This window comes from Falco punctatus (assembly GCF_963210335.1).
Source record: "Falco punctatus genome assembly, chromosome: 2".
Taxonomy (NCBI): Eukaryota; Metazoa; Chordata; class Aves; order Falconiformes; family Falconidae; genus Falco; species Falco punctatus.
This window is the reverse complement of record NC_137581.1, coordinates 120,865,629-120,893,356: the sequence shown is the minus strand read 5'-3', so window position 1 is coordinate 120,893,356 and position 27,728 is coordinate 120,865,629. Positions and strand designations below refer to the sequence as shown.

The window sequence follows — 27,728 nt, the reverse complement described above, 5'->3', positions numbered from 1 at the left end:
CTGCCCTTTTTCGCTGTTCTTGCTGTGAATCTCACATCAGCACCTTCCAGACCCATTTTTGGCAGCGTTACGCCAGCCTGGGGTTTCCTGCCAGCCCCTTTGGCAGGGGAATGTCCCTGCCAGGGCTCACCCCGCCTGGGAAATTCCACCACGAAGAAAAAGTCCAGGGAGCCACGCTCACACCGCCCTCCTCCACCCCGCCGCTTCCTCTCACATGTCATAACATCCCCCTGCGGCTTCATCAGGGCTGAGAGATAAGTGGCGTGTGACCCGCCGCAATAAAACCAGCCCCCTGGGCACTCAGCTGGCAGGGGGTTGTGTAGGGTGTCTTTCTTTTTATATATATATATATATTTTTTTTTTTTTTCCTGTAACCAGAAAGCCAGAGTAAGCAGGACTTTTGTGAGGGAGGGGAAAAAGCAAAGTTTCCTTGCTGCTGCTTCTCTGTTTCATACATTAAACCTCAGAGGAACTTTTCAATCATTCACACAGACGTGGACATAAGGAACGATCAGTTCCCAGTGGGTGCAAAGAGCTGGCTCGTTTTCCATAGAGCTAATTCTCGCTTCACTCCTCCGACATGAAGGTACACTACTATCATTTTATTTGCTTTATTGCTTAAAACCTGCAATTGATTGGAACAATATTGGCTTATAATTATTTTTTTTGCTTCTGAGAGCCCCACAAGTGGCTTGTGCTATAATAGTCTGCGCGTGTTTTGGGGTTGGGTACAGAGGAATGGCTGGCTTTTGGGAAGGTAACGAGCAGTGTCTAAGTGTGCAGAAACCACAGCGGATGGTGGGATTTTTGAAAGTCCACAGTGGGTCCAGGGCAAAATACTGCTAAATAGCTTCCCTGGTTTGGGCAAGTCTCTCTGAAGCAATCTTTTCAGTGGATGATGGAGTACCTTTCCCGAGTTAGGGCAGATGGATGGATGGGAAGCTAAGCTCCGAGAGCACTGAGTGGAAGAAACACTGTAGTGGGAGCAGGTGTTTTGTAAATCTTGAATACAGTTGCTTTCCTGGCAGCTCATCAGCACTTTTGGAAATGCAGAGCATCATCAGCATACAAGCCTGCCAGCTTCAACAGGACAGGAGTAAACATGGTGCAGTGTGAGACAACGCAGTGAAACATGTATAGAAATAGGGATCTATGCCTCCTTTCTTGTAATTTAGCAAGAATCTGTGGGAATGGCAAGAAGTGAGTTTAATGAACTTAAGCTTCACTTTAAAATTTGTTATGCTAAGGGGGTTATTAAACCAAACCATAAACGTCTTTCATGGCCTGGTGAGGGTTTCTCTGGCTTACCACATGAGGTCGGTTATGCAGCACCCTGGTTCATTACCGTGCCCGTGCCTGGCAGGCGGGGAAGGCAGCCTGGCCCCAGCCTTCCTGCAGAGGGTGAAGCGCTGTCTGGATTTTAGATCCACAGGGCCTGGGGGCATGTTTGCACCGTGGTGTCACTGGAGACTTGTGTGTGGCCGGGGTGGGGGGCTTGGAGGCACTTTAGATGGAAGCCGGGTCTTTTCAGCTGGGACACCGTGGCTTGCCTGGGGACACCCAGCGGGCAGAGAAAGGGCGATATCCTGGGCTGTCCCTCAGCCAGGCAGGGTCCCAGCGGTCAGGGACAAATGTCATCTAGGGCCATTGGGAAGAAAGCCATGTCTCTGCTCCAAACCAGACTCCAGTGCCAGCTTTGTTCCTGGGGCAAGTGATTGCTTTTTGGCTAGTTAGACCTTTTATTGCCTTTCTTTGCAGCAAGGCACGTGTTTCCAGTCGTGGCTGAGGGCAGTGGCTAGGAGGAGAGTGCGTGTGGGGAGGACATGCCCTCTGCCACCGGGGCTGGGCAGCCCCAGCCCTGCACCCTGCCCTGCTGCTGCCCCAGAGGGGTGGTTGGGACATCATCATCATCACCACCACCGACCAGCTGCTGGAAATGGGTCTCCAGCAGCTCTCCTGGGCTCTGGGAAGGTTCGGGGCTCCCCTCCCAGCCCGGCTGCCCAGAGCAGTGTGTGGCAGGCACAGCCCAGCCCCTGCCTTTGGCTCTGCCTCACGCTGCAACCCGGGCAGCCCGACCTCTGGCTTTGCTTCTGCTTTTGGAGTGGCAGAACTCCACCTGGTGCTGCTAAGAAACCCCCATGTGACTTTTCACGTTCCCAGTTGCAAGCTGATGAGACAAAACGTGCAAGGTAGAAACAAGAGCCGCCTTCACTCTTGCTTTCTTCTTAAGAAATTGGCAGGAAATTAAAAGGAAACGTAACCATCCATGGGCTAGCTTCTCTGAAGAGCAGCGTCCTGTCAGACAGGATGTGCCTGGCTTCAGTCCCTGTCTTTTCCCAGCGAAGAACTGGAGGAGGGAGCCAACACCTGGGAACAGAGCTTTGCACTGTGCCCCACCAAATCAAAGGGTTTGCTTCCAACTTTCTTGATGTTTTATGCTAACTCGTGCACCACGCACATAATGCTGTAAACGTGTCGTTACTGTCATGGATTTCTTTCTAACTGTGTAGCAACTGGCTGTTAAGTCTGTAGAAGCAAGAAAGAACACGGCACCAGTATCCTCTCCATGACTTTAATGTTGTTTATGCAGACACGGGACATTTGTGGTTGACACTTACGTGGCAGCAAATTCTGACCCGTAGGCGCAGCGATGCTGTCCCAGCACACGTTAACTGAAGATAAAGCCTGCCCTGGTATGTGCAGTTCATCCCCAGCACCAGGGAAGTTTTTGTACTGCTGCTGGGAAGCAACCTAACATTTTCCCTACCAGAATAAAGTTTTACTTGGCTGCCTTTGTTTAGGTGCTTTTTTTAAATGAGAAAACTTCCTGTTCATTGAATTTTTGTCTGACTAATGGAGCACAGCTCTGCAGCTGAGTTTCAGGACTTTCCCAAGGTCAGGCAGCCATGTGTTCTGAAAGCTGGAATTTCTCTGCTGAATGGAAGGCTGAGCTGCAGGTATTTGAGGTCTACAAACTGGAAAACACAGTGAAATAAGATCAAGATGAGGGTGGTCCCTTCAGTGGTCTTTGCAGTGTTAAGGGGGTTTTGCCGTGGCTGCCTTGTTCCTGTGGGACTGTCCCACGCCCCGGTCTGCACCCGCGGGGCTAATATCTAATATCTAATAGCTAATATCAGGGGCTGCTGCTGGTGCTGGTCCTGCTGTGCCATCCCAGCACGGCGAGCTGCACACCGCCTGGCACCGGGCACGGGGTGCCTGGGCTGGTCAGCCCAGTTAGATCTGCTGTCTGGTAGATGTGACTGGATTGCCATGCGTAAGAAGCGGGTAAATTTTCAAAATCTCCCTGGACAAGGTTTTTGAGCAGAAAAGCATGTGTTTGGGAAGGCTGGATGTGTGGCAGCCTCAGCCTTAGATAGGTTACCCATTCCTACACGTAAATCGAGAGACTAGGAAAGCAGGGTCCTGGGTAGATAGCAGTTAAAAAAATCATATCTTTCTGGGTTAAAATCTCTCTGAGATGAAGCATTTTGTCCTCCCGCTCCTGTCCCAAAGTGCCGAGGGCCAGCACCGTCTTGGGCCAGCCTTGCAGCGCCTGCTGCCCTTGCCTGTGGGAGGTGGCAAGGCTGAAACTGAAGTCCCCCCGAGCCGAGCTCGCCTGCTGTGCTTACAGCACAGGCTCCTGCATCTGACAGCAGAAAATGAAGTGAAATGTGGGTCCAGAATGACAGGTTGTGGCCCAGGTCAGTCGCCTGAGTTAGGACGAAAAGGAGTCATGAAGAAAACTAATGCTTTACCTGGTCAGAGCTACGCTGAGCCGCCGCAACAGCGCTGAGAAACCGTGCTGACTCCCTTTCTAAACCAGCATATCGTGACAAGCAAAACGTTTTGAGGAGAGAACGCGTGCTCTTCTCTCATTTATGTACACATGGCACGCTTTGCAGCAGAATGTGACGCTGCCCTTTGCTATGGGGACGCAGCCATGTGCTCCCCGTGTGCATGCCGTGACAGTGGCTGTGCATGTTTCCTAGCCGAGCGCTCCTGCTGCAAGGTGCTAATGAATGAGATATGTAACCTTATGAGAAAATGTGACTAACCAGGGCAGTGAGTACATCGACAGGAATGTCCACAAACACAAAGTGTATGTACCAGGAAACTGCTGTACAGAAATCAGATCTACTTGGCCAGCTTTGGACCACTTGCTGTCTTGGGGGTTCCCTTTCCTCTGTCCTGATTTCAGCTGCTTTTATATACACAGTGTGAAAGGACCTGCCTAGGAGCAACCCGCTTTTTCTTTTTCTTTTTTTTTTTTTTAATATCAGGCAGCCTGGGAGAAAAAAGCAGAATTGAGGGCATTCTTCGGATCAAAGAAGCTAGCCCCAAAAGACATATGTTAAATAAGTAGCCTGAGCTTTCCTTTAATAAGAAGAATTATACATGCCCCCTTTTGAAGTTCAGGCTAATCCCACAATATCAGTCTTGGAGACCTACGACTAGGAAAAAAGTGGCAGTATAAGTATAGCAAAGAGGGAAGAAACACTGACTCCTCTGTACTGGCTTTTCGAGCAAAACCGTGTCACGGGCCATCTCCAACCTGCTGATGTGTGCTCTCCTAAAATGTTAAAGCAAACACACGTATCGATCCTGAAAAGTGTCTAGGGATGCGGTAGCTACCAAGCTTTTACCTCTGCTTTTCTCCATGCTATTCTAAGAGCAAACTGAGCCTAATTACGCCCATTGGAGCATTCGGAATGTTTGACATCTATACAGCAAATATTCCCTTGCATTAAGCAGCTGGAATATAAACTACCATTTTTATTTCCAGTTTGAGAAAGACCAAAAAGGTTATACTGCTCCAGAAACGTGTTGCAAAACTGAGTTCTTGTTGCCGGTAGTTTGTGTTCTGTCACCTTGCCTCGAGGCTGACCCTTGTCCCCCGCTGCTGCCTGAGACACGGACTGAAGGGATGTTTGTGCTGCTCCCGCAGCTGCTCCGAGACCCGGCCCGTTCCTCACTTGCAGTTAGGAGGCACCACGCACCTGGCACAGTGACTTTGTGCTGCTCTACAGGGCAGGCAATGCTCTGCTTTCTGGGCTCAATTTATTTCTGTATTTATTTATGTATTTTTTTATTTAAAGCCTCCATCCCCTATAGCATTCAGCCCAGCATGTGCCCCAGGGATGGCATCACAAGCCTGCCTCAGCCCCTCCTGAGCCCCACATGCTCCCCCAAGGACGCAGCTGCTGTTTGTCTGGACTTTTCTCTTTGCAGCTGCTGCACGTGTGGCTTGGAGCTACGGCGTTCCTGAGGGGGCAGAGGAGGAGGGATGCCTTTTTGGAGAGTAAGCTCACAGAGGGAGATGGCTGGCAGAGTCTCGCTCTAGGCTGTTTCTAGGGAGCAGCCCTGGAGCAAACCATGCCCAGGCTTTGCCCACAGGAGCTGGTTTCTCTCCCCAGAGATCCCAGAACTGAGCTCATGTAAGAGCACCCTCACCAGCCCTGGGGCCAGGACGTGAGGGCGAACTGCTGGGCCGCACCGGCTGACCGTCTGGAGGCAGGGACTAGTTACATCAGGGATTCAATGGGCAGCGATCGCTCGCGCACAGAGCCGTAGGGGATGGCGTAGGCTGTTGGGAGGATGTCCTCGCAAGCACACACAAATCTCTGCTTGAGTTTTGCAGCCCAGATTTTTCCAAGCTGAGAGTCCTCAACTCACCTGCTCGGTCCCCGCCAGCTCGCCCAGGCTGTGCGTGGGCTTCGCCAGGCGGAGGGCAGGCAGTTCTGCTGCACACTGCCTTTCGGCTGCCTGGCTGCCTTGCTGCCGCTGCACAGCACGACCCAGAGCCCCCTGCCCCACAGCATCCCAAGCTGCAAAGCTGGGTCTGAAGGGGTGCACCAGAGGTGGCTGAAAGCTGGGCAACAGAATTTCTCACTCAGCCTGAATTTGTGCTATCGTCATTGAAATGCTGGGGAGCCAGGTGTGAGAGAAAAACCTCATGGTTGTAGCTAAAAAGGGTGTTGAAAAGATGGAAATCTGTTTCAACAGAGAAACCCCAAACACTGGGCAGACCTCGTGACTCTGCTTTGGCTCGGTGCCTGGCTCAGCTGCTCCCGTGCAACCAGGACACAGGCACGGGAGACCTCAGGCAGGGGGAAGCCCCACGGCAGCTCCGCTGCATCTCTGCTCTGCTGGCTCCAGTGAGGGTAGCAAAAGGGGGGCGCGCGGCTGCGGTTCGCCTAAGTATTCCGTTGGTGGTAGAAGCCCAAGGTGTCTGCCAGCCTCTTTGACTTCTGCAGTGAGACCCCTGCCCAGCGAGTGCAGGCTCTGAGACAGCTCGGGGTGTGCGTGTTTTGTTGTCAACTGAATTTTCACTTCAAAGTAGCTCACAGATGCACACAAGTTGCCCTTTCAAAAGCTGTTTCGGTAAAGGAGCATGTTGTATAACATAAACCAGGCCTGGTTAGCTTGAATGCCACTAGTGTGTTCTGAAGTGAGGGAAGAAGCAGAGTTTTTGGAAACAAAGGCATTTTGTTGCTTATTTTTGCAGTTGTCCAAGATACCAAGATAAGCGTATCTGGCTGTTGGCAGTTGTGTGAGGTTTCGGGACGCATGCTGCTGACACTGGCCGCTAGCTGGCATTATTGATACATCCCAGCAGATGGAGGTGGTGCAATGAAGACCTGGGAGGGCAGCGCTGGAGGAGCTGCGGCATCCTCCTCCCTGCTCGGCATCCTCCTCCCTGCTCGGCACCCTCCCCCCCGCTTGCCTCTCAGCCCTCCCCAGCTCCGCAGGCTGAGGGGTTGCACCAGATCGCACAGCTGGGCCAGGGCAGGCTGGAACCGCCTGGACACCACAGCCCTGCGATCCTGCCCACCTGACCTTGCTTCTCCCCAGTTTGTTCGGTCTGTACAGGCTGTGCTGGGTTTCCCATCGGGACAACAGCTGACAAGCACCTTTGGTCACCACCCTGCCCAGGAGGAATTTTCTTAGGCTGAAGGCGCCTCATGGAATTTTGGTCACCACGGATGTTATGTAGTGTTTGAGCCAAAAAACAAATGCTCAAGGTCTGCAGTATTAATAGTCGTAATTTGTAGATGTAGCAATAATTTACCCGTAACTTGCATGGCAGTGCTTTGAGAGCACAAGGCTGCTGGGTGCCAGCTCATCTTGTGCAACTGATGGGTGTGTGTGTATTTCTGAAAGAGCCTTTTGTTACAGAGCTTGGTGGAATTAGACTTGTCTTAATCTGCTTTGACTCGGAGTACATTTATGCCAGAAAACCTGACAAATAAGATGAAACAAGTATGGGTCGAGGTATCAGAGTGTTGCCCAAAGTGGCTTTTACTTGGTAAAAAGGAGAGTAAGTCAGCAAGTCAGCCTTCAGGAGACTAGAAACTCTAGAGCAGAAGAGAAAAAGAAATTCTGTGTCCTTTTTAAGACAAAACCCCCCTCATTAAATTGTTTTATAAAGTAGTTTTTGTTCATATGTAGAGACTAATCTTCATTAAATCCATTCCAAAATCATTACTGGACAGCAAGGGCAAAGGCGCTGCCTGTCCCTGCCTGCATGTGGCTCAGGGACCTTCCACGACCCAGCAGGACTACAGTGAGAGAAATCCATTTTTGGCCTGAAATCCACTCTTAATCTCGGCATTTTTAAGGGATTTGCAGGCAACTATGATGCCAAATGGAATTCTCTGGATGACAGACTGCTCAGGTTTGCATTACCATGTGCTTGTTAAAGGACAAGGGCCATTTGCTGCAGCAGCTGGAGACCCTCCTGGCTAGGTTAAAATGATGGGCTGTCCTGGCCAGCTGGCAGGGTGGGAATGCAAAGGCTGATCAGGCAGATTTGCCTTTGGAAAGTCGGGTTGTGGACCCCTGTCAGCCACCCAGCCCAGTGTGCAAAGAGCACCCAGGGGCTGCAGGGTCTGAGCAGCAAGCGCTTTTAGCAAGGAAATACTTAAAGGCGTCTGCCCGGGGCTTGAAGAACAACAGAGAACCATCTCCTTCTGTGTTTAAAACACACGGCCTGGTTTCACAAATCCTAGTATACCTGTGTGTGTATATATATATATATATATATATACATACACACATTGTATATGTCTATATATACATATAAAGAGGTTCATTCAATGAGGGAGAAAGCGCGCTTGGGAGATGGCTGCTGATTAGGGAGTGAGTGACTTTTAACCTTTATTAGACTGCGCTATTTCTGGCCTCTGATTCCGATTTATGGGTTACATTTGCAAATTTCACTGTGACTGCATCAATTCAGCATGGGCTGTCAAACAACAGCCTTCCAAGCCGAAAGCGCCCAGCTAATTCCCGGTGAAACCCTTCCTTCACCTGGCAGCGGAAGAAATATTTGAACAATACAAAGTAACTCCCCCCTGCCTCCTCACGAGCTGATTAATATAATTTCATGTTGCACCTGTCCCATGCTTTTTAATACAATTAAAACACGCATAGCAATCTAAATTATAGACCTCCAATTTGCATATTATACTTTAGAAATACTGTGTTGTTTTACCAAACAACCTAACCGCAACCTTGTGGGCAAAGACGCGTGCTCGTCTTTTAGGAGATGGTGACCTCAGTGGAAACGAGGAAAGCAGAAATATTTGTTTGAAAAGCAGAAATCTGAGAAGTGCCCCCCACGCATACGCTAGTAGCTCAGCAGCGTTGATAACAGTAATCGCAGGTTTCGCCCCCTTTTTGTCCTGGCGCTGTGTTGCTTCCCTGCTTCTCCCTGCTGGCCTCGGGGCTTCGCCACCGCAGTGTGGTGCAACCCGGACCCCTGCTGGCTCCTGTGCCTGCCCCTGCCCTCTGCACGCTCCACACCCGAGGAAAGGAGCTGAGTCATTGCTGTGGTGAGTGACCGCTCACCTTCCCCTTCCCTCTGGCCGCTGCCCACTTGTTGCACACAGCCAACCCCCCCGCACCCCCGTGTGCCCCCCCAGCGCTGTGGCCTGGCAGGAGCGGGGTGAGCACTCCCGTGCCATCACGCCTGGGGTGCAGGGTACGTGTGCGTGGGGACGCGAGCCTGCGGCGGGAGGCCCAGGGCCATACTCGAGGTTTCCGTCTTGGCAGCTGCACACGAGGGTGGAAATTTGGGCTCGTGTGTGTTGCGAGCAGGGGCTGCAAAAGCTGCGGGGGCCTCCAGGGCCAGTCTTGGAGGGTGGGGTGCGAGGTGGCATCCATCCCCATCACCCCCATCCCACCCCAACCCCATCCCCATCATCCCCATCATCCCCATCCCACTCCGTCCCCAACGCCATCCATCATCCCCATCGTCCCCATCCCCGTCCCCATCCGCCCCCGCCCCCCCGCCCCGCCCCACCCCGCGGGGGCGGGGCTGTATAAGCGCCGCCGCCGCGGCCGCCGCCGCCAGTCACCGCCCGCCGCCCGCCAGCCCTGGCCGGTCCCGCCGCCGCCCGCCGCCGCCCCGCCATGATCGTGGAGAGCAGCCGGGACGCGGCGCCCGATGGCGGCGACGGCGGCGCGCTCAGCAGCCCCATCAACCTCGCGTACTTCTACGGGGCCTCGCCCCACTCCAGCGAGGGCAGCTGCTCGCCGGCCCACTCCGCCCCGGGCTCGCCGGGCTCCGACTCGGACCTCTCGGTGAGCAGCCGCGGCGGCGGCCGGAGGGACCCCCGGGCCGGCGCCCGCCCCGCGCTGCAAGGTACGGCGTGTCCGCGGGCCGCGGGGGCTCCGCGCCGGGCGGGGGCGGCGGGGCGGCGCCGGGGTGTCCCCAGCCCCGCGGGACCCCCCCCCCCTCCCGCCCGTCCCGCTCCCGGTCCCGCTCCGCCCGCCGGAGCGGCGGGGGTGACAGCGGGCGCCGGCCGTGTCCCCGCAGGTGAGGCGCACATGGCGGGGGGCAAGCAGCACCGCGGCCCCTTCCAGGGCGTACGCGTGAAGAACTCGGTGAAGGAGCTGCTGCTGCACTTCAGGAGCTGCCGGCAGCTGCCCGCGCCGCCCGCCGAGGACGGCAAGGTGACCGGGGGGGGCGTCCGGGGGGGCGCTGGGGCAGAGCCCGGGGCCGCGGGGACCCCCGCGTCAGTGGCCCGGCCCGCCGCGTCCCCGCTCGGCTCCCGCGGGGCGAGGGCCGGTCCCGCCGGGGGATGGGGGGAAAGGGGGAAAATCGGTGTCCCGGGGGCGCGGGGGGTCTGGCTCTGCCTGGGGACGCGCGTTCCGAGAGGGGACTCTGAGCTTCCCGGGGGGGCATCCCGGCGGGGGGCTGCGGGGGGGGGGGGGGGCGGGAGGGCGGTGAGCAGCCGGGTAAAAGCGGCTTGAAAAGCCCGAGAAAAACAGCGCTTTGCATTTCACTCCATAAAGTCTTTCAGTTTTTCTAACCTTAATTGCAAGCAACTAAATCTGCATTAGACAGTCCTGTACTGGAACTGTTCTCGGGTACGTGGGCTGTTTACAGCAGCGAGTCGCTGCTGCTTCCCTTGTGCTTTTGCATTTTGTTTTGCTTTTTTCCTGAAATGACACTATAATGACGGGATAATCTGGGCTTTCCTCAAAAGGCACAGGGAGGACTGGCAAACTACGAGCAGTACACAGGTAAAAAATGCTTCCCCCCCCCCCTTTTATTTTTTAAATTCCTTGCAGTAATATTTTGAAAGTGAACTGTAAGGGTTAGCGCCAGATGTATTCCAGCTGTATTTTCCTCTCAGCAGAGCTGAAGAGCATACTCGGTCACAGTGGCAAAAGGAAGGCTCCCGAGCTGCTTTCTGATGGACCTTCTTTCAAGCGCCAAGCTAATGTTCACCCACACCTCCTGGTATGCTTGTAGTAATTTTTCCTGTGCCTTTATTTTGCAGTTTGCTTTGTGTGATCAGAAACTACCAGATACAATTATACCTCACGCTTTCTGGGGCTTGTTTTGATTTTTCTTGTTTTGTTTTTGCTTTGTCTCCCCTCCCCACCCCCCACCCCCCCTCGACAGACACCACCCCAGACACCAACCTCTATGGATAACGTGGAGGAGACTCATAAAAATGATGCAAAACATGAGAGCAATTCCGATCTGCTTCAGAACATTATAAACATCAAGAACGAGTCGAGCCCCGTGTCTCTGAACACGGTGCAGGTCAGCTGGCTGCACACTGTCTCCAGTCATGGCTCTCCCGGCGAGCAGTACCAGGACAGCCCGGGGACGCAGGCTTTCTCGCCGTCCCAGAAGTACCAAGCGTTCCAAGATCACACCTCCCAGCAGATGCTCGAGCCGCCGCAGCATTACCAGTTCCCTCCCTCCCAGACCCCAGACTTGTCACAGAGCTATCCCCCAGACGCCTCGCTGGAGTACAGGCCGTTTGCCACCAGTGACCAGTCTCCTGGCTACCAGCAGAGCACCTTTGAGAGCCATGAATTGCAGTACTGCCCGCCGCAGAGCTTCTCCTCCCTCTTGAACGACTCCGAGGGCTCGGAGGGCATCTCCGCTCCCCTCCAGCCACTGGCCGGCGCCCACCCACAGGCTGAGGTCGCCCACCATGCTCCAGGCTTCAGCTTGCTTTCTGGTAATGTCTGTGGTAGTCTGGAGCGCAGCGTCTCTTTGGCTGCTTTGAATGTGTCTCTACCTGACCAAAACGTCGCCAGAAGCACGACTCAGCTGGGCAAGTCGTTTTTTCAGTGGCAAGTGGAACAGGAGGAAAACAAACTGGCAAACATCTCTCAAGACCAGTTCCTCATAAAAGACTCAGATGGTGACACGTGAGTGCTGTTCGTCATGGTGTTTCTGATGCGAACGGTTGGGGAGTGTTTCTGTCTGGGTTTTGGTGGACCCAAATGTAATGAAGGCAGCTTGTTGGCCGTGTTTGTTTCACCAGCATGGTAGTTCTGCTAACGAGGTGAAATGTGTGGCCTTGCTGATGGGCTGCAATGTGTGGGTTGCAGCACTCTGGGTAGATAAGGTGTTGATATTGTCTTAATTTCAGGTACTTATCGTTAGGCTTTTGTCTAGTAGATGGGGAGAAAAAGGTTCTAATTCAGATGCTCTGTGTTGCCCTGGGGAGCAGGTGCCTGTGTTCTCATCTGCCACGCGGAGCAGGACTGGGGCTGGCATACAGCACCCCTCCTGCGTGTGGGTCTCCGCAGCCGCTCGAGCCGTGGGTCACCTGGTGGGGTAACTCCGCTTTCCCCTCTTCCCTGCAGCTTCCTTCACATCGCCGTTGCCCAGGGCCGCCGGGCGCTCTCCTACGTTCTTGCGAGGAAGATGGCAGCCCTGCACATGCTGGACATTAAGGAGCACAATGGCCAGGTGAGGGTCTCAGAGCTGTGCACCTGCTTTGTGCACCTGAGTGCTGCTGCACGTCTGGACCTCGAGGAAGACTTGGTGAAGTGCTCATTTAATATTAACCCTGGGATTTAGCCTGCATACTAATATTAACCTTGAGCTATTAATACTACTTGGGATCACTTTGAGCTGGTAAGACTATGTGCTCTGCTTCATTTGTCCTGGCTTCCTGGTATTCATAATCGCTGCTTCAATAATACCAGGTAGCTAGGCTTTTTTATTTGTTGGCATTGCTCTTTCCTGTTAGAGATCAGATGACTAACAGTTCAGATTTTCTTTTCGATGTTTGCAGAGTGCTTTCCAGGTTGCTGTGGCTGCCAATCAACATCTCATTGTGCAGGACTTGGTTAGCTTGGGGGCTCAAGTCAACACCACAGACTGCTGGGGTAGAACGCCGTTGCATGTTTGCGCTGAGAAGGGACATGCCCAGGTCCTTCAGGTAAGAACTGGGCAGGTGGAGCTCTGCCCTGGTCGTTAATGCTAGTAGTTCGTACTGGTTGTCTTGGGGAACTCCGAAAGCATTGCTCCTCCCTGTATCGTTCCCTCTGTGTAGCCTTGTGAGTGTCTCTGGGGGTCCTTAACAGTAATGGCTTATGGTGAGACTGAGTCTCACATAAAGGCTCTCACTAGGGGGGAAAAAAAAAAGTCTGTTCCAAATGCCACTGCTTATTGCAGCTTTGCTGCACTACGACTGTACTTGGCTTGAGGAAGCAGCATGTGGTTTGGGTAAGATCTAAATGCAAACCTGTTCCCACTTTTGTAGGCGATCCAAAAGGGAGCTATGGGAAGCAATCAGTATGTGGACCTTGAGGCAACAAACTATGATGGTGAGTAGTTAAGAGTTTATAATTTACAGAGTTAGCGGATGTTATTTTTATAGCTGCTGATGTGAATGTTATCCTGGGTTGAGATGCAATAAAATGGAGTGTATCTTTGCCAGGCTGAAATTTACAATTACAATTGAAATTACATTACAATTGGCATATCTGTCAGTTAAAGCACGGTTATTCTGTGCCTGTCGGGACCTCTTCCTCCACATGCGATTGCTGTGTTTGGCACAGAGAGTGTGGGTAGTAATTGGCTATTGTTTTTAAAACATTTGAGTGCCAGTGGTACGTGGGTGCACACAGCAGCCAGGATCTCTGGCACCAGAGAACTGTTTTAATTGAACCTCTTTGCCATGTAACAGCTCTTCCTAACCTAAGTTTTGGGGGAGGTAAAAGTTAGAAATTGATAGAAATTGATTCTTTCATTATCTACTGGCTGAGAACTCGCACCAGGCTGCTGCTGAACTCCTGGTGGTGAGCAGCTGCTGTGACTAACAAACAAGGAATTGTCCCTGGGCTCGGTGGGGACAGAAGCTCCTTTACCCATCCTCTGAAACAAGCAGCTGGCCAGTATCTGTATTCCGTTTGTTCATTAATGATTATCTCTTTTTTTTTTTTCTTTTTAACATTAAGGTTTGACAGCATTGCACTGTGCTGTTCTGGCCCATAACGCTGTGCTGCACGAGCTGCAGAACAGTCAGCCACCTCACTCCCCTGAGGTCCAGGAACTTCTGCTGAGAAACAAGAGCCTGGTGGAAACCATCAAGACTCTGATACAAATGGGAGCCTCTGTTGAAGCGAAAGTGAGTACAATGGCTTCATCTGAAGTGTCGGATCCAGAGAGAACGTGGAAGCAGAACGTGTCCCTTTCCCCCACACCACATTTCAACTTTATTACAAAGGAAGCAGACTAATTTTAAAGCTTCCCCACAGCCTAATTTACCCAAGTGGAAGGAGAATGTTGCATTTATTCAGAGCAAGGTATCATCAATGCAAATGAACCCTGGGGAAAGAAGGGAGGTGACAGTCTAATTTCTGGATTAAGAATGATTCTGTGCTGGCTGCAGCTGGTTCTGCCTTAAAAGTAAGGATATGTTTGGAGCGCTCTGAGGGATCTGTAGTAATAGAGTGCTGATGATACCTTGTTCTGGAACTGCTGATTTTAATTAAAAAGAGCTTACCTGTCCAGTTTAGGTCTGTGCTGGGCCAGACCATTACTCAATAGAACATTTGATACCTTGACTATGCGAGCTTACTGCCAAATGAGGTCTGGTCCCCACTGTTCATTAGGTAATTCATATTACAGTGTATGTGGAGACTGTTAGTGAATTGTGCAAGTGTGTGTGTGCAACACTGTGCAGCTACTCTGCTTTCTGTTTTATTTGTCTGCGTGTTCACCCTGGGTAGGTGAAGCACCTGCAGGGAAGACTTAACCCTTCCTTTCTTCCACAGGATCGCAAAAGCGGTCGCTCAGCTTTGCATTTGGCAGCAGAAGAAGCAAACCTAGAGCTCATTCGTCTCTTTTTGGAGCTGCCCAACTGCCTCTCTTTCGTTAACGCAAAGGTATGCTGATTTTTTTCCCCTGGAATGCAGATGTAATCTGGGATGTGCGCACGTGTGGCACCGCAGTGTCCTGGGACCCATGTCCCTGCCTTCTCCTCATGGAGTTACTTGGTCTTCTCCAGGCTTACAACGGCAACACGGCACTCCACGTGGCTGCCAGCCTGCAGTACCGGGTGAGCCAGCTGGACGCGGTGCGCCTGCTGATGCGCAAGGGAGCCGATCCCAGTGCCAGAAACCTGGAGAATGAGCAGCCGGTTCACCTGGTTCCCGATGGCCTTGTAGGAGAGCAGGTAAAAAACCAACACCAAACGGTCCCCTCTGCTCCCATCTGTTCCCATCCATGCAAAAGCCTTATTCCTTTCCAGAAGTTTCTTTGGGGTTTTGAGTTGGAGCTTTTTAAGGAAAAGATTTAGCAAATGCCATTTTATTCAGGGAACTTTGGTTTTTAGTGTCAGGATCGGGCAGAATATACAAAGACCTGAAATTACAGGTTTTGCTCATAGCTTTTATTTTTTCCACTCAAAAGTCCTTTTTTTTTTCTGTGAAGACAGGTTTTATCTTTGTAACCTTTTAACATTCTGGAGATAGCATCCCTTCTCTTGTTCATCTTTATATGGGCCTGAGATCATGCTTCTGTTGCTCTTGTCATAATTAGTAATGGTGTAATTCGTTGTTAGGCCTAAACAACAAATGAAGAAAATCCCTTTTACCTGGGAGCTGTTGGAATTCATGATGGAAAAAAGTGACTCTGGACCTCAGAAGCTAAATAACTTAAGCAACTGAGTAATTCTGTTGCCTTTCATTGGTTCAAATGCTGCAAAACTGGATCAATCCTGGTGTGACTGAGCCCAGAACCCAGGCTCAGATAAATGAGGATTGCAGAACTGGGTCTAGGGTTTCTTCTGTCAGCTTGTCGCTTGCTTCAGGATGATGAATACTGATGTGTGTGTCTCTTTCTCTTCTCCAGATAAGACGTATCCTAAAAGGGAAGGCGATTCAGCAGAGGGTGTCGCCTTTCTAGGCTCCGTGTTTCTTGGAGTTCAGCACCTCACACTCACTGTCAGTCAGGCAGTCCTAATGTATCTGTAAATAGACCATTTGCCCGCCGTGGGCAAATGTTAGTTGTTTCTATGAAACAAAAGTATTTTGTTCACTATTGTATAGTGGGTTATATGAGAGTAAAAAAAAAAAAAAAATTCAAAAAAATCACCACCCCAAAACCCAGCAATCATTCCTCTGAGCAAACGGGAATGTTTTATTCCCAAGTACATGGAACATTTGCCTGGATACCTGGATTTCATAGCTACGGCAAGACTGATTTTGTTTAAACAGCCATACGGATAACTTCTGGAGGACAGTTCTGCAGGAAATCTTGTTGAGAGGGCTGATGCGCATCAACATTGCAGAGGTTTTTTTTGTTTGTGTTTCTAAAAGCACTTAATACTAAGTGCAAAAGAAATTAAATATTTTTGAAGTTGAACATTTATTTATGTAACTTTGTAGCTTTCTTCCAGTATCTTGTGCAGGATTGTGTATAGTCACTGGTATTGTTGTACAGCTGTATAGATCTTACAAATCTGTTGATCGCTTGGGTTGAATCGGTTGGTTGTGGCATGAACTGAAGAAACAAGTTACTTGATCTTGAACTTGCAAATTGCATATAGAATTTTAATACTGCACTGGTGCATGTAGGGTAAATTCTGATGTTTTGGAAGACTGAAAGGACAGTTAAGGTTGTCCCTAGCACCAATTTGTGCGTGCTTTTGGAGCTGTTACTAAAACACGAACAGCCATGCTTCTTCAGGGGACTGTATCAGTTTTTGACATACCCAGTAAAGGTTTATCTTTTTTTTTTGTTTTTGATGGGACAGTGGATCGAGGGGGAAAGATTATGACTTCTGTAGCGTGTGTGTATATAACTTTATACTTTAAAGAATATGATCCTGATTCAGTGGAAGTATTTGGCATGTGCTTAACTGTTGATGCATGCTAGAAATCTCTCCATGTTGATTCTAGTACTTAAATGTGTGTAAGCCCCACTAGCGTCAGTAGGACCTAAGCACATGTGTAAGTAGTTTGCTGAATTGGGCTCTAGTTGATTCTAGAGACTTTAGTGTTTTTCCACCTCCTCAGAAGAGTTAGTTCATTTATGGCTTTACCTTATAGGTATAGTGGCTAGCCAAGTAATATTTGAAGTTAATGTTTTTCAATTTTTTAATAATTATGGGTATTAATGCGAAATGTATACTAATGATGCAGTGTATTTGTGTCCTGTTGGAGAAAATTTCTTCCTCCTGTCGCTTTCTGAATGATCCATGCTGGGCTGTAATCCAGTAATACGTTCTGTGTGTGGTCTTTGCTCTTAAACTGTTTTTGCATCACATGCAATTCTGTGCCATAACTGTTCAATTAGTCTGATTGTGCTGTTTTGTCACAGTATGTCTTGTAGACAAGCTAAGTGAAAAAACATGATATGTGGAGGCCTAGTTGTGATACATTTCTTGAAGGGTTTCATGTAACTTGTGTTTGAATAAACATGCTAATTAAACGTTGGTGGTTACTGTCTGTGGTACAAGTGATGATGGAATCAAGCTTGAGATAAAACTGGTTTGGCATGGCAGTACTGTGAGACTGGTGAAGGTCCCTTTGTGAGGGGTGAAGTCTTCCCAGCCTGCTGTCGGTGCGGTGCTTTCTCTGGTTTGAGGGTGGTGCTGGGCTGTTCTGGGTCACGCACTGTGCTGTGGCGGTGTTGGTTTGTTTAGATGTGCCCCAAGCAGAGCCAGTACTCGCCAGGTTGTCCAAATTGCGGGTTGTTCCTGGATGCTTCTCCCTGTACACTTGAAGGAATGATCGCAGTTCTGACCGTGCCATAGTTTTCCCTGTTTGCTCCTTGCCTTGGTCCTTGATCCTTGCTGCTTGGCTAGCAGTCACCCGAGTGCAGGTGGAAGCCCGCAGGTGGGGTTGTACCTGTGGGAAAACTGTCCTTGCTTGGCGGATGAGCAGGTGGGCTCCGAGCTGGCCGTGACCTCGTGGGAGGAAGGACTGTCCCTTATGATCCTTGCTGAGTACTGGGCTGGGAACATAGCAGCAGTCGGGGAAAAGTGGATGCAGTGTTAGAACCCTGTAGGAGAGGAACCAAAGAAAAGAAAGCGCTTCCATGCTGCTGTATAAACCTGTTGCCCACCTCTGCCTCGCTGCTGTGTGTGGTTAGGGTGTCCCCACAGATGGAAGCGTTTCCCGATTGAAGAGGTGTGGAGGGGCTTCCTTGCAAGGAGCAATGGAGCAACCCGGGTCTGCGCAGCTGCAAGAGCGATGGTGGGCAGCAGGTATGGCAGGCTGGCGGAGTCACATCGGGCCAGAGAACGTGGGTCGGGATGATGCTCGCTGCCCCCTCCAGCAGGAGGGCTGGAGGCTGTCAGTGGAGGTGCCAAGTACACAACAAACAACAGGATGTGGTTCCTTGCAATAGTGGAAGAACGTGGTAGAAACAAGGTATTTGCAGCCGGGTCCTCCCTGCACCAACATACCTAAAAGCCCTCTTCGTGGAGAGTGATTGATGCGATGCACCGTGCGCGGTGCTCGGTGTGGAGGGTGAAGGGCTGCACGGCAGGCTTGCCCTGCTCCAGGCTCTCCCCTGGGGACTTGCTGGTGAGCGCTCCTGTAGACCTGATGCTGGACCAGATTATACCCTTAAATCATTGTGGTTGGGCTTTTAGTGGTTCATGGGTTCAGTCTGTCTCCACTGAGCGTGGCTGCACCTTTCTTGAGAAGAAAATGGGGAAATCATCCTGCAGGTGGTTGAGTACGTCAGGGGAGGGCTCATGGATCCTTTGCTCCTGCCCTGTGCAGGACTCGTTCCTGAAAGTCTCAGAAATGGCTTTTGGGGCTGAGGTAAGGTGGCGGGGAGAGGAGATCTATGTTGTTTAGCAGATAAGAATGGGAAATGATGGAGATGGAGTTGCGTTTCTAGCTAGGGTATGCAAAGATGAAGTGCCACCTCTTTACATAAATGGCTAATTGGGACTAGACTCTGAAGATGCTGTCATCTGCACCTCTTGCTGCAGGTGACACCCTGCCTTAGGTTTGGGTGTGGGTTGTTTTTTTATGTATGAGGAGTCTGATAGTGCTGTTTCCCCTTCATTTCCGTTTTTTTTCTTGTGAGGTGATCACACAGCAAAAAGAACTGCTGATGAGCTACAGGCCCTGCTGGCCTGCCTGGTGCGCCTTCCCGGGTGCCCTGGCTCAGAGGGCGGCAGCGTGCAGGCAGGCGTGCGGTGGTGCTGGGCATGGGGGCGTTCTGCGGGTGGGAGCCCTTCAGCCAGCCGCGCGGGGGGCTCAGCAGCACTTGTGCCCTTCTGGAAGGGGCACTCCAAGTTAGAAAATCCCAAAGGGGAGACTGAAGGGTTTGAAGCTAATGAATCCGTCTAGACCCTAATTTCATTGACTCAAGAGGTCAGTAAGCAATTTCACAAGAAAGCATCCCTACTCGGAGTGTAACACTCGTGTTTCTCCGCTGTGACATTGGGAAGTTCTAGCATATCGGACAGAGCTAGTAGTTAGAAACTGTCCCTTTTTACTGAAGGGCAAGTGACATTAAATATTTAGCAGTCTAATAGCATTTACCTGAAAACTTACGGTGCTGGGCAAGTGCCGGATAGCTTTTGCTGATGTGGAGGCAGGCACACCATTTCTTTCTCCTGCTGGAACAGAGGCAGCAGAGCCTGGCTTGGGTCTGAGTAAGGGTGTTAAAACACATGGAGCTTTGTTCCCAGGATGTTTCTGATTTGTTTGTCTAAGTAAGCCAAACCTCAGGAAAGGGTTGCTTTTTGATTTTTGTGGGCTACTCATCTGGTTGGAGTTGTGGAAGGTGGCAATCCGCGATTTACAAGAAATGTGTTCTGCTCCTGGGGATGGAAAAAGTACATTTCCCACATTCATTGCTCATTTTGTATTTTTATCAGAAAATGAAAGCATAGCCAGGAAGTGCATTCTTGGAGAGGCTGGGTGTGGTAGAAGTGAGTGCAAAAGTATGACGTGAACTGCTTGCTCCTTGCGCCTGGCAGTTTGCTTATTTGGTTGCCTTTCTTTAAAAAATGTCTATGTTCCTCTGTGTAAGGGAAGAGGTGAGGGTGATTATAGTACATTGAACACGGGAAGATAAAGAACAGGTTCCTGCAACTAGAGTATCTGCCAAAAATTGACCTGATCTTTCAGTGTATTCAAACCAAATTCTTCTAGTGTCACCTGTCACCTTTCTGGAGCGTTTGGGCGTGGTCCTGGCTGAAATATGGATGGCTTGGGAGGGTCGTACAGCTGATGCCTCATCCGGCTGGTTTAGTGTCATTCAGCCTCTGACAGTGCTACCTTTCACTTCTCACGATTAGGACGAGGACCAGCATTGCTGGTGCGGACACTGTTTAGAAAGGCAAGTGGCACCCCCAGATTCCAGGGCACCTTCTAAGCAGCATCCTGCCGCACCGGCAGTGCGGGCTTGCCTGCCAGCATTTTGCTATTGTGAGAGGAAGCCTCCCTTAGGGTCTACATTTTTTTCTAGAAGATGAAAAACGAATTTGAGAGGAGAGAAGTTTAGTTTGCACAAGGGGTGGACTGCTGCTATGTCTGCCCCTAAATGAAGTTGTTCCTGATGGGCAGCCGCTCATCCATACACAAAGCCCATACAGGCAGCTCTATTTCCTGGCAGAATTTCCCTGACTGTTGTGTTGGCTGATGGACCCGTGTCTAACCTTACAGTATTGCTTTAGGTCTGATCATCATAAGCAAAAAAACCTGAAGGCAGCACTAACGACGCTGGTGGGCTCTTCCTGCAGCCGGGTGTGGGGGTTGGTTTCTCCTTCAGGCACCTGTCTTGGGCTGGCTGGAGAAAGGTGATGTGTCTTGGGCTGTGTTTGCTTAGCATGTATTTGTTTTCAGACCTTGTGACCGAGGCTGACTCAGTAAGTGTTTTACCTGGTAAGCCTTGCTCTTTGCTCTGAAGGCACGGTCTAGGCCGTCGGGAGAAAGCGGCTGCTGCACCAACCAGCCTGCGCTTCGCCCCTGGGTTTCCGCTTCGTTTCTGGTGAAGTTTCTCCCTCCCCCTCTGCTTGTCAGGGAGCCGGAGGGAAGGGTGACTAAGGTGGGGCGTTAGACTTAGGAGGGGGAGCAGACAGTTGAAAGAAGCTGCCCATCGCTCCTGTAACCTTGCCTGGGCTGTGAGTCAGGCTGTGAAAAGCCCGAGTGAAACATCCTCCCGTGGATTCAGCACAGAGGTGCTTTGCGTTATGTTTAACAAAAGCTAGTAGCTCTGTTCGGGTGGTCTCGGGCATGTACGTGACCTTTCAGTACCACGGTAGGTACCGTTCGGTACCGTGGTAGGCCATGGTACCAAATGCTGTGTGTTGGTTGGCTTTTAGGTCCCAAATAACAGATCTCTTCAGCAGGGCTGAGCTCTTTCCAGCGGCCTGACCTGGGAGAGAGGTAGAAGTCTGATCATTTTGGTCCGTGGCTCCCTGGGACGGCTGTCAGTTGTTGCTCATGTGGCTGCCGAGACCTTTCCTGGAAGGCCTAGAGCTGCCCTGTAAGATTCAAACTCAGGCTTGGTGTAAAAAAAGGACTGGGACTACCTAAACACTGCTGGTCATGTCCATGAAATACACCCTCAGAGCCGAGCGGGTACGTCTTGTTGTTTTCCTCGGGCAGGCCACAGGTCCTTGCCCAAGGACTCCCGCTGTGCTGAAAACAGCCCAGTAAGTGATGCCAATGGAAGTGGGGTTTCTGTAAGGCGAATTGGAAGTGTGAGGTCACAGCAAGGAAAGGTCTTGAGGGATGCTTCTAGTGCTGCCTGCGACCCTGCCCTGGCACTGTGGCCGGGTGCGCTGTGCGGGGTGGGAGCTGGGGCAGCAGTGCAGCCTGCGCGCTCTGCGGGGAAGGAGGTTAGCAGCAATTTGAGGAAAACCATCCAGGTAGTCGCATGCTATTATCAGTATTCATGAGTAGATTTCCAGGTGGCTTTCAAAGCTGGTAATAATCACCAATCCCATCAGCCAGGTGAGAAACCAGAGGCAGAGAGCTGGGAAGAAGCTCATCTGCAGGTACTCAAAGAGCCTCCAAGGGCTTCATCCAAGGGCAGGGTGGGCTTGCAGTTACCAGAGTTGCTCACCCTTTCTAAACCTGCCAAACAGTGCAGTGAGCAGTGGCTGGTCTGCAGGGCGTTCACGATCCTTCTGTAAGTCCTTCACGTTTGGTCCGTGCCTCTCTTGCTCCCTTCAGAGACCCTGCCTGTGGCGCTGCTCCCGCTCGCTGCTGGGATCTCCAGGCTGCTCGGATCAGCCATGGGACAAAGCCTCAAAAATGAGCTGCAAACTCCTCTTCCCTGAAAAATGTCATCTTCCTGAGCCATGACCGCTGGAACAGGAAGAGAAAAAGCAGAGCCAGGCAAGGCAGGGATACGATAGAGCAAAGCGAGACAGTGGCTGCAGGGAGCCCCGAGCTAGACCCACACCACCAGTCTCCTTGCACTTTGTACGGAAGCCTTTTCTAAGTGAGGTGAAATTGTGTAAAGGCATTTTTAAAAGGTGGTCATAAAACGTGCTTAGTTATTAATAGATTTCTTACAAAAGAAGGGGGATGACTCAAACCGAGAAATATTTGTCTTGCTGGTATGAGCTTTTAACGCTGCTTAAGGCATGAATGCTCTGATGCAGCAGTATAAAATAAAGTCATCTTACGGACGTGGGGGTGGGAAGATTCAGCTCAGGACATGGATGGCTGCCCAGGAGGTAACTGTGCCATTGGGTCAGCTGCTCCGGCGCTCAGGACAGACGGACTTCTCTTAAAGTTATAAGGGGAGCGGGAAAGAGTGTCTTTAAAAAGCAAGCAGATAGGAGAGGATGCTTTACTGCCTGGAACACACAGTTGTTATCCAGCTCAGTCCTTGCCCCTGGCCCTAGTTGCAGGCTGGTAGGGTTTTACATTTTCTCAAACTTTCTCACACATGTCTGTGAATAAAAAGCATGCATATGTAGAGTGAGTTTATAATGTGGATCAATTTATTTTTGTACTGTAGGAGAATTGTATGTATATATGCATGCAAAATATAAGTATGTAAAATGTGTTGTGTAGGAGTACATAAAACAACAAAACTCTTTCAAGAAGATTAATCTTTTTATCCAGGACTTGTTCATTACTTCAGAAGTTTTTACTTTCTTTTGTTAAAAATAGAAACTTTTCCCATACTATTCCCTTGGGTTTGCAAATTGAATGCGCTAGCGAAAACTTGTAGTTAGAAACAAAGCTCCATGGGGAATAAAAGTTAGCTTTCTAATGGGAGAGTCTGTTCCTTCTCAGGATAGAAACCCATGCCTAGTAAAGACAAAGCACGGCCATCGGTGAGGACCCTAATGTTCCCCCCATTTCTCCCTCAATAAATTTATATATCTGTCAGCCTGTGTGAGCTAGCAAATCTCGCAGCCCCCTCTCCCTGCTTCCGTAAGCAGAAGGACCCCCCAGGGAGGGTGTTTTCTGTGAACCTTGTGGCACGGAGCCCTGCGTTCATGCTGCAAAGGGCTGATCTGCCACCTGGAACACGACTTGCAGTGCATAAGCAGCTTCTAGTCCTCACCCAGGGCTGGAACCTGCCTGTGCAACCAGTAGTGCAAAGGCAGATACCTTTGTACTTTATTATAGACACAGTAAACAAAAAGAATTTTTGTTTCTTCTTCCTTAGCTGTCATAATGAAATTTTATTATTGTAGTGGTTTTATCTGTCTGCTGATGAACATGAATGTCTTTTGCTTCTTTCCCACGCTCCCTGCACTGGTGTCTCAAGGTGTTTCTCTTCATTTCATGGCAGCCCTTTCTACGCCTTGTGTCCCCAGCTTTAAGCACAGGCTGGGCTGTGGCTCAGCCCAGGGACAGCCGATGGGAGGGAATGCTGGAGCAAACCTGACCGCTGGCGTTCGGTCACTGGGCTCTTTGAGTGGCCTGAGCCCATGATTGGGATTGTCGTGCTCGGCTGCAGGGAGCGATGGGGCGGGTGCATACCTCCGGCCGCCTGGCTTTGGTCCTTGGGCATGAGTGAGCGATGTATCCTTGTTGCAGGGACAAGGACCATCGTCTCCTGTTCATCTGGGCTGGACAGAGTAAGAGCACCAGGAACAGGGCTAACAAGCTCTATGTGCTCTCTAGGAAGGTGCTGGAAAGATGCAGCAAGAGCTGCGGGGAAGGCAACCTGCTCCTCCTGCTTCCCAGTTAATGCCTGGGCTCCTGTGTCCCTGCTCCCGTAGGAAGAACCTTTGCTTTCCAGGGAAGTTCCTGGTTGTACCCCTGTTAGCTGGGGCTGCAACTGTTAAGCCCTCTTGCCTCTTCCTTGTGCTGGCTGTGCTCCACAAGCCCAACAATGGCACCTTCCTGGCTGTACTGATGGCTCCCGTCCCTGGGAATTGCTCCCCTGCCAACCCTGTGTCCACCCCCACCCTGTCCCCCGCTGTGCTGTGGGGATCTTGTGATTGCTTCAGCCCCGAAGAGCTCTTGGTCTAGACGCTAGGTGCAGGGACAAGTGCAACAGGGGTCCTACTTGGAAAAGATGTGTCTTCCCTGGTCGCTGGCTCGATGCTTTCCCAAAGGCCTCCTGTCACAGATGGGTATTTAGGGAGGATTTGAATAGAGGGAGGGGGCCCGGCAGCTCCATCTGAGCCTCCATCAGCTGCTCTCTATCTGTGGGTAGAGTTTATACGCTGCTGTGGCATTGTCCTTGTTGTCGTGCTGGTGGCTCTGGTTCTTGCTCTGCCTGTTTATTTTTACTCCATTGTTGAATTTATTGTTCCTGGACTCTTTACTCTTGTTGGCTCCTGATAAATTACTGCCTCTTATTAGCCTTAAATTACTTCCTCTTACCAAGCTTTAATTATTTGCTGCCATCATATCTCGGTGCCACATCCTTGTAATTAGTGTTGCCGTACCGGTGGAGACACCTCCATGCCTTCATTAAATCCATCAGCTTTGCTTTCATATCACTTTGGCCGTTCTCTTGTCTCTTCCTGCCCCTCCTTCCCCAACTCCTTGTGTCTTGCATTGATACTATGGGGCATCGTCTGCATCCTTTCCTGTGAGCCCTCGCAGTCTTACCGCAACCCTCTTGGCTCATCCCGTGCCAACAGCTCTCTGCTGCCTTGGTCCCCCGCAGCCTGCGTCACACCTGCCTCTTAGGGGCTGGAGGATGTTGGTGGATTTCTTTTGCTGTCTTGTCTCTTTCCATTTTTACATGTGCTCTGATGTCCTCCAATTTCCCCTATACCTCTTATTCCTTGCTTTGCAAGGGCTTTTTTTTTTTCTTCTGGTGTCCCTGTTACTTTGGTGGGATAGACTTTGCAACTTTCTCCTCGCTTTCACTGCCAAACTCCATTTGGAGACCTGCTTTCCTGCCCAAGACTGGTGCTGATGGCTCTTTGGTGCCTCTTTTCTTGAGCAGCGCCCAAGAGCTTCTGTCCAAGTATTCAGTCCACCACATCTCACCCTGGAACTTGCTTTTCCCTGCCTCCTGCTCAGTGTCCCCTCAGAGCACCATGCCTCTACTGGGGCAGTTGGATCCTGCCTCTCCTGGTGCCTTCAATCACTCCACCTCTGCAGAGCCCAGGCTGCCTGCCTTGCTGCAGTGCTGGGTTTCCATCGCCACCCTCTGTGTCCTGCTCTGCCTTGCTGGTCCCAGCCTTGCCGCTGGAGCCATCTTTTCCCTTGCCTCTTTTCCTGCTTGTCCACCTTGTGCCTGCTTCAGCTCTCCTTGCTGGCACCACCGATGCCTTTCCTTTTGCACCTGCTGCTACTGAGGTGCTGCTGTGGAGGAGGCAACTTGAGACTTGGGGAGACTAGAGGAGGGAGGAAAAGCGTTCAAAGCTGGAAACAGCCAAAACCTAGCTGACGTGCCCAGAGTTAACCTGTTCTACCATCTTGGTCTCCTCTTCAAATTCCTCTGGTCATAATCCATTGCCAAAACGTCAAGTGTCGGCATCTCCCCACGGTGAGGAGGTCCCAGTGCCTGTGTGGTTCTGCAGCCCTCGGGCTGTTTGGTGTAAGCTGCAGGCTGGCCACAGTGGGCAGCTCGCCCTCCTGCCCGCCCTGCCCATGGGATCTGCCCTAGAGTAGCCACTCTGACTTGCTTTGCGTCCTGCTGCTCAACCCACGGGCCAGCAGCTGCCCTGGCATCTCCATTTCTTCCCCAAATCCTGGCTGTGAAAATTCTCAGCTGCTGTCTGTGTGCACCAGAGGGGTTTTCTTTGCTGTGGCACATCCTCATGGCCAAGGCCATGTGCCTCATTGATGCCATTGGCGGAGGCTGGTGAGGCTGAGGGCTTTTGCTGGGGCTGGGGAGCCTTCGGTGGTGCAAGCCCTGCTCAGGAGCTGCACTCCACTGGCCAGTGCTGTCGGTTCTCAGGGCCTGTCTACTTGCTCTAAGCACTCGGTGAGATTGCGGGAATGATTCTGCCTATGTAAGTCATTAGTTTAACTAATATTGTATCTCTTTATTGTAAAAATGCTCTTTGAGGTTGATTAATGATGAGTGGGTGGAGATAAAATGAACTCTGGTTTTGCTGGTGAAACACCATTCCTTTAAAACTAAATATTTGTAATGTTAAAAAAAATGAACCCACTTAAAACAAACCTCTACTTCTTCCTGTGGGGAGACCATGTCTCCCACAGAAAGTTGGATTTTCTTTTTTTTTTTTTTTTTTTTTTTTTTTTTAAGCAATGTGTTCCCTCCACATCCCTATCTGCCTGCCCTTGTTCTCCATCTTAATAAAGTGCTAGCATCTTGGGTTGCCAGGATGTAGCCCAGTGGCTTGTCCCTTCGAAACACATCAGGTGCATGACATAAGGTACAAAAGAGCTGTGACATCTCAGAGCGCGGGACGTAGCTTTCCACCTCTGCTTCCACAGCGCCACGGCAGTGCCAGTGCCTGTTACATCTTGCACGGCCGCTTGCACAATGGGCTGTCAGATTAACAATAAATCTCAGCAAATGCTCGGGAAGCCCGTGTGGAAATTGCTGGCTCTGTGAAGGAACGCGGCTGAGAGTGAGCGTGGTGCCTGGCTCTCCCCGGCTGCACCCCAGTGGGCAGGAGACAGCCGTGGGTGTCCCAGGGGGATGGTGCCAAGGGTCCCTGCAGCCCCCAGCTGCCCAACGGACACCTTCCTTGGCCAGGGCTGGCAGAGACCTCGCAGCCTGCAACAAGCCCGGAAAGAGCTTCCCTAGGTGTGGCTCCTGACTGTCATCTCCTTATCGGAAAGCCGTGGGGAAATTGCGTTAGGCCCATTCTCTTGCTAAATAGAAGCTTGGCTTCCAAGTCTGTCAGCTGGGCTGGAAGGTCCTTTCCAAGCAGAGGTGCCTTGCGGGGGGAGGCAATGCAGAGAAACCCTGCAGCTCTCGCAGCCATCCTCACACCCCCTCTCTAATACCGCCGGCCTGGTTAGGTGCACTGCTCACTAACCCCTCGGCGGTGCCCGTGGCGGGGGGCAAGGAATTCCCACCCTGCTCTGGTGAGGTCGCAGCCGTGGTGCTCTGTTCGCAGCTCGTGTTAAAAGTCCACCTCTTGCTTTCTCTCCACAGGACACCTAACCAGAAAGAAGGCCTCACGAAACAGTTTTGGAAATACCTGGTCATTTTGATTGTATGATACACAAGGCTCTTGGAAAAGAAACCTGCTGGAGTTGGAGGACAGTGTAGGGTATCTGTTTCCGCCACCCCCTTGTGCCCCGTGGCTGGACGGCTGGGCTGCAGTGCTGAGGTTGATTGTTAAGCTGCAAATGTGGAGACTGGGCTGCTGAGTGGAAGATGGATGAATTTTTTTTAAAAAAATATATCTGTGCCTGGCTGCAGCCCAATGCCTGCCTGCCTTGGCACCCTGGGCGCTGGGATGGGTGAGGAGCAGGAGGGGCACGCGTGGGGGGATATGTCTCGGCAGCGCGAGCAGCGTGGCCCCTGCCTGCACCGGTGGAAGCAGTGGGAGGTGACATGAGCCTGGCAGCATGGCTCGGCTTGCTCTCCCCTGCCCTGCCAGCCCGTGGCCCTGGCTCTCCTCACTGAT

General features: G+C 51.3%; 1 protein-coding gene and 1 long non-coding RNA gene across 6 annotated transcripts in view; both read left to right on the top strand.

The window, feature by feature from the left end:
- The first annotated feature begins 445 nt into the window (after positions 1-445).
- On the top strand, positions 446-17,213 carry NFKBIZ (NFKB inhibitor zeta). Of its 5 annotated transcripts, none has more exons than XM_080376023.1 (12): positions 9,323-9,646; positions 9,821-9,957; positions 10,494-10,530; positions 10,644-10,750; positions 10,916-11,679; positions 12,121-12,226; positions 12,555-12,701; positions 13,026-13,089; positions 13,723-13,892; positions 14,542-14,652; positions 14,775-14,942; positions 15,620-17,213. In XM_080376023.1, the coding sequence occupies exons 1-12, from the start codon at positions 9,415-9,417 to the stop codon at positions 15,671-15,673; spliced, it is 2,097 nt and encodes a 698-aa protein (XP_080232149.1). In that variant the 5' UTR covers positions 9,323-9,414; the 3' UTR covers positions 15,674-17,213. The 5 variants fall into 5 exon arrangements, with proteins under 5 accessions (XP_080232151.1, XP_080232148.1, XP_080232147.1 ...); XM_080376024.1 differs by having other exon boundaries at positions 9,324-9,646; positions 10,647-10,750; XM_080376025.1 differs by lacking the exon at positions 9,323-9,646 and adding an exon at positions 446-586 and having other exon boundaries at positions 14,775-17,213.
- Positions 17,214-17,984: 771 nt separating this feature from the next.
- The window catches only part of LOC308059106, a 36,895-nt gene continuing 27,151 nt past the window's right edge, over positions 17,985-27,728 (top strand). Inside the window, exon 1 of the long non-coding RNA XR_013926132.1 lies at positions 17,985-18,543. This is a non-coding gene — a long non-coding RNA (uncharacterized lncRNA). The remainder of the gene's footprint in view (positions 18,544-27,728) is intronic.